This window comes from Macaca mulatta, chromosome 8, assembly GCF_049350105.2.
Source record: "Macaca mulatta isolate MMU2019108-1 chromosome 8, T2T-MMU8v2.0, whole genome shotgun sequence".
NCBI classification, from domain to species: Eukaryota; Metazoa; Chordata; class Mammalia; order Primates; family Cercopithecidae; genus Macaca; species Macaca mulatta.
In genome coordinates this window covers 153,055,136-153,060,029 of record NC_133413.1, presented here as the reverse complement: position 1 = coordinate 153,060,029, position 4,894 = coordinate 153,055,136, and the positions used below count along the sequence as shown (strand labels likewise).

The 4,894-nt window shown below is 60.6% G+C and overlaps 1 protein-coding gene across 1 annotated transcript; it reads right to left on the bottom strand.

The window, feature by feature from the left end:
- Window positions 1–778: 778 nt before the first annotated feature.
- PSCA (prostate stem cell antigen) lies at window positions 779–3,843 on the bottom strand. Its single transcript, XM_028853025.2, has 3 exons — window positions 3,683–3,843; window positions 2,332–2,439; window positions 779–1,577 (listed from the first exon to the last, which is right to left on the bottom strand). The coding sequence occupies exons 1-3, from the start codon at window positions 3,732–3,734 to the stop codon at window positions 1,366–1,368; spliced, it is 372 nt and encodes a 123-aa protein (XP_028708858.2). The 5' UTR covers window positions 3,735–3,843; the 3' UTR covers window positions 779–1,365.
- Window positions 3,844–4,894: the final 1,051 nt, after the last annotated feature.

The following is a 4,894-nucleotide window of genomic DNA, read 5'->3' as shown; positions in this document are numbered from 1 at the left end:
GCTCCATGACCCACCCCCAGAGTTCCAGTCCTGGCTCTGTATGGGATGTGGGCAACAGACCTGTTCCCTTTCCTAAGCCTCTGTCTCCTCTTCTCTGAAAATCCCCCTGAGCCCTACCCCTAACAGGAGGCCCCACCCTGAGCAGGTCCCCACTCAGGTCACAGACTGCACCCCCAGCCCTAGGGCAGGAGGCAGGCTGTGTGCCAAAGGCTTCTCCTGAGTGCAGGAGGCAAGTGTGGATGGCGTCCTCCCACTCAGGTGCCTGGGGATGATGGCGGGGCACAGGTTCTCCCAGAAAGAAGCCCCCGGCACTCCAGAGAGGGAAGAGGCTGGGGTTCAGGGTTGGGGGAGGCCACCTGTCACTGGGGACCCTGCTGTAGTGTTTGGATGCTGTATGGTGGGTATGTAGCGCTAAAACAAATTTTGAAAAATGGGGGTGCTCAAATGAGGCCAAAAGGACGAGTGGGAGCGTGAATGGTAGTAGCCCCTCCCCTCGGAACCCTCTCCTTCCTGTGAACTTTCTGGGTCCATCCTCCCAGCAGGGAGGGGTCATAGATGGGCCGGAAGGCTCAGAGAGTTCTGGCCACATGCTTCAGGCAACACAGCAAGTGCAAGTCCTGGGAACTGCCCTCCCACCCTCTGCAGGGACGTCCTCCTTTCGGGGCCAAGCTTTGCTCCTGTCAGGGCAGAGGCTGCAGCCCATATGACCAGGGCCCTGGACCAGACACAGCCCCGGATCCCGTCCCCACCTGGGGTGTGCAAGGACAGAAGGTCTCTCTGGCTTATTCAACAGGTGTTTATTAAGGGCCTACGCTGTGCTGAGGCTGCCGTTCAGGGAGCCCCATGAATGTGAGGTCTGGCCCCTCCCTTCAGGCCTCCAGGCCCCATCTCTGGAGCCTCCCAGGAACTCATGCTACCCCCGTCCTCCAGTTCTACTCAGTCCACTTCATCTCAGCCTTTGCTGGGCCCTCCTGAGTGCCCGTCCCCTGCTGGGTGTGGGGGACACCATGGACCTGGCTCAGGTCATAGATGGGGTAGGCAGGGAAGGCTTCCTGGAGGAAGAGGTGCCTGAGCACAGGGTTAAGGGTGGAGAATGCTGGGCCATGGAAACAGCAGCAGAGAGGGTTGGAGGGGCCGTCTGCAGGCCGATCTGTGTCACTAGAGCCGATCTGCCGGGTGGGAGTCCTGGAGAGGGCCATGGGAGGGTCAGGGTGGAGGGCAGAGGCGCAGAGGGACATGGTCAGACCTGTGTTAGGACGTGCCTCAGGAACCAGGACAGGCTCCCACTGGGCCGGGTGTGTGAGGAGTGGCACGGGGACCTGGGGCACCACACCCAGTGTGGGCTGCAGCAGGGCCCCCGGAAACCTACAGCTGTCTGGGGCTCCAAAGCAGCAGGCTGAGTGCAGGGAGCAGTGCCAGGATGGCAGCAGCCGGCTGCAGTGCATGGGCCCCGCTGGCGTTGCACAAGTCGGTGTCACAGCAGGTGATGTTCTTCTTGCCCACGTAGTAGTCCTGTGAGTCATCCACGCAGTTTGAGCTGCAGCCTTTGCTGATGACGGTCAGGAGGCCCACGGCGCCTGGGGAGCAGCGGGACCCAGGGATGGGGCTGCCCTGCATGCTCACCCGCCTGACCTGTCCCAGGCCTCCTCCTGTCCCCACCCTGCCTGAAGCTCTAGAGTCCCCCTGGGCTGGCCTCAAGATTGCAAGCAGTGCAAGGGCCTAGTCTCAGCCCTATCCAGATGCCCAAGTCAAGTGGACCACCCACTGAACATCAGCAATGGTGTGAATGAGTGAGCAAGGACAGGGATGGGGAGGGACAGAAGGGTGGAGGAGTGGCAGATGGAGGATGAGGAGGGACAGACGGGTGGAGGAGTGGCAGATGGAGGATGGGGAGGGACAGATGGGTGGAGCAGTGGCAGATGGAGGATGGGGAGGGACAGACGGGTGGAGGAGTGGCAGATGGAGGATGGGGAGGGACAGATGGGTGGAGGAGTGGCAGATGGAGGATGGGGAGGGACAGATGGGTGGAGGAGTGGCAGATGGAGGATGAGGAGGGACAGATGGGTGGAGGAGTGGCAGCTGGAGGATGGGGAGGGACAGATGGGTGGAGGAGTGGCAGATGGAGGATGGGGAGGGACAGACGGGTGGAGGAGTGGCAGATAGAGGAGGATGGCTGGAGGGACAAATGCTGGGTGATTGTTGGGGGGCAGGTGTGGGACGGGTGAGGGATGGGTGGAAGGAAAACAGCACATAGGTGTGGGCAGATGGCCAGAAGGATGAATAGTTCAGTGGCAGAGACCTAGGCCTGGCGACTTTCGTCTCCCCACTCACGGATGCGCTCGGTCCAGCACTGCTCCTCCGGCTGCGTGCAGTTCTCCACATTCAGGCAGTCCTCGTTGCTCACCTGGGCCTTGCAGGAGTAGCACAGCAGGGCAGTGCCTGTGGGGTGGAGTGGGAGGGGCCTCAGAGGCTGCCCCATAGCACTCCCCAGAAATGGTGGCTCCTGGGCAGGGGCCTGCCTGCCTCATCTTCTCTGCAGTGCAGAGGGCAGGGCAGAGAGCAAGATCCGGGCCCTTCCGGAGAGAGCACAGTCTGTGCTGGGACAGTCCTCTGCAGGGGCACGAACTTCTCCACACTCCCCCAGGACTGCTTTTCTGCACGCCTCCTGCCACGGTGCCCGGCAGCTGCCATGTGTGCCCCAGCCCCCTGCTTGCGAGGGTAAAGCTTTGTTAAAACGCCCATGCTCTTGAGAGAGAAGGGGCTCACCTCACCTGGCAGGGGCCTGGCTGGACAGGTGGATGACGCTTTTCCAGGACTTCCTCAGGCCACCGCCATGGAGGCCCACCTGGCCTTGTCCCCAGCAGCCCGGCCTCTCAGCCCCTCTCAGGCCTCCCGCGTCAGGTCTCGCTCTGCCCCTGGGGTGGTGGCCCTGCTGCTAGGTGCTCATAGCCACTGTCTCCTCCTCCAAAACAACCGTACCTGCCTGTGTAGGCAGGTGCCCAGCACTGTCCTCGGTGCTCCTCACCCTCAATATCTCCTCCCCATCTTCAGGGCCCCCTCCTCAGTGCCTCTGCAACGCTGCCCTGTTTAATCCCTCGGTGGCTGTTTTTGTGACCTCGCGTTCCAGAAGAGGAAGCTGCGGCTGTGGGGGTGACTGACCCAGGACCCTGGGTCGGGAGGGTCCTATCCCAAGCAGAGCAGCGCAGGCCAGCAGCTCCCTGGGACCCTCGGAAGCTGCAGTGCTGGGACTGGGCTGGATGTAGACCCCCCGGGTCCTCGCAGGACACCCCCAGCACCCCCCTTTTGTGCCCTCAAAAGCACTTCTTAGCCTGAGGCTTCCTGCCCTGTGCCTCCCGGCTCCTCATCAGCATCTCTGTCCATCCGTCCGTCAGTCTGTCTATCTGCCCCCTAGGAGCCAGGCCCTGCCCCACGGTCGTGAAGGAGAGTGACTCCTTGCTGGCCCTGCAAGCCCTGGTCACAGGGGATGGCAGGGAACAGGTCGCTGCCTGGTCGTGCCAAGAGCTGCCTTGGAGGAATGGAGGCTAGGGCGAAAGCTTCATCCCCTTCCCCCTTCCTCCTTCCTCCTGCCCCCCCCTCCTCTCCATGTGCCCTGCAGGTATCCCTCTGGCCTCCCTGGCTCACCCCTGCTCCCTTCCCTGCTGGGGGCCAGCCAGGGCCTCACCTGGCTGCAGGGCCAAGCCTGCCATCAACAGGGCAAGCAGCACAGCCTTCATGGTCACGGGTGGGCAGCGGTGGAGAGGGCCTTGAGTGGCTTTATATGACCGCAGCTGGGGAGAGGCTGGACTGCCCACAGTCAACACCAGCGGGTTTCCTGGAGCCAGTGAGGGCCCCGGGACTGGGCAGATCTGAGTCTCCTCCCTGAGCGACCTGCACCTCCCTCTCCCTTTGTCCTTCTTTCCACCTCTGAAGGACAGAGCCTGCCCAGGGCCATATCTCAGCCACCCCGGGCTGAGGGCTGAAACGTCCTCAGGCCCCAGATTATGCCTCTCCCACCTCCCCAACCTCACAGCGCAAGGCCAGACAAGGGAGACCCTTTCTCCAGACTCCTCCAGGCCTCGGCCTTCCAGCCAAGGACGAGGGCACCTCCCTGGGCCCTGTGCTCCTACAGAAGCTGTGCCGCCCTCCTGGGGCCCACGGCCCACGGCCCACGGGGTGATAAGTCTTGGTCACAGCGTCACTGACAGATCAGCAGCAGGTGCTGCAAAGGACAGGGGCAGGGGCTATTCTGGGTGTGAACCAAAAGTAACATTCTAAGGACCCCCAGCCATCTGAATGGACCCCTCCTCTCGGCAAGGGCTTTCCCAGGTGAACCTGAAAAACTGGTTCAGGCCATGACAGCAAAGGGTTGGACAGCCTCATTATCCCTCCTCTCTTCAGAACTCAGGAAGAGCCAGCGTTAACATCAACACAGGCCTTCAGTCTGATGAGAAACATTTACCAGCTATTTTCTCTGAAGCTTGCTACCTGGAGTCTTCCTCTGATGATAAAGCCCTGGTCTCCACAACCCCATATAACCCAGACATTCCTTTCTATTGATAACTCTTCCAACCAATTCCCAACCAGAAAATATTTAAATTCACCTATAACCTGGAAGCCCCCAGTTCAGTTGCCCACCTTTTTGGACCAAACCAATGTATGTCTTCAATGTATTTGACTGATGTCTCATGTTTCCCTAAAACGGATAACATCAAGCTGTGCCCTGACCACTTTGGGCACATGTTCTCAGGGTCTCCTGGGGGCTGTGTCACAGGCCAGGGTCCCTCATATTTGGCTCAGAATAAATGTCTTCAAATATTTTACAGAGTTTGGCTCTTTGTTGACACAGGGGACAGCCTCCCTGGGGAGGAGACCCTGTTGGACAGGTCTTCATTTG

Bases quoted from the DNA above. Each gene is read 5' to 3' on its own strand.
- PSCA (XM_028853025.2), bottom strand. From the start codon at position 3,734: ATGAAGGCTGTGCTGCTTGCCCTGTTGATGGCAGGCTTGGCCCTGCAG. The intron at 2,440-3,682 runs GTGAGGCCCTGG...TCCACCCCACAG, and splicing joins AGGCTTGGCCCTGCAGCCAG to GCACTGCCCTGCTGTGCTAC. The intron at 1,578-2,331 runs GTGAGTGGGGAG...GCTGCTCCCCAG, and splicing joins GTGCTGGACCGAGCGCATCC to GCGCCGTGGGCCTCCTGACC.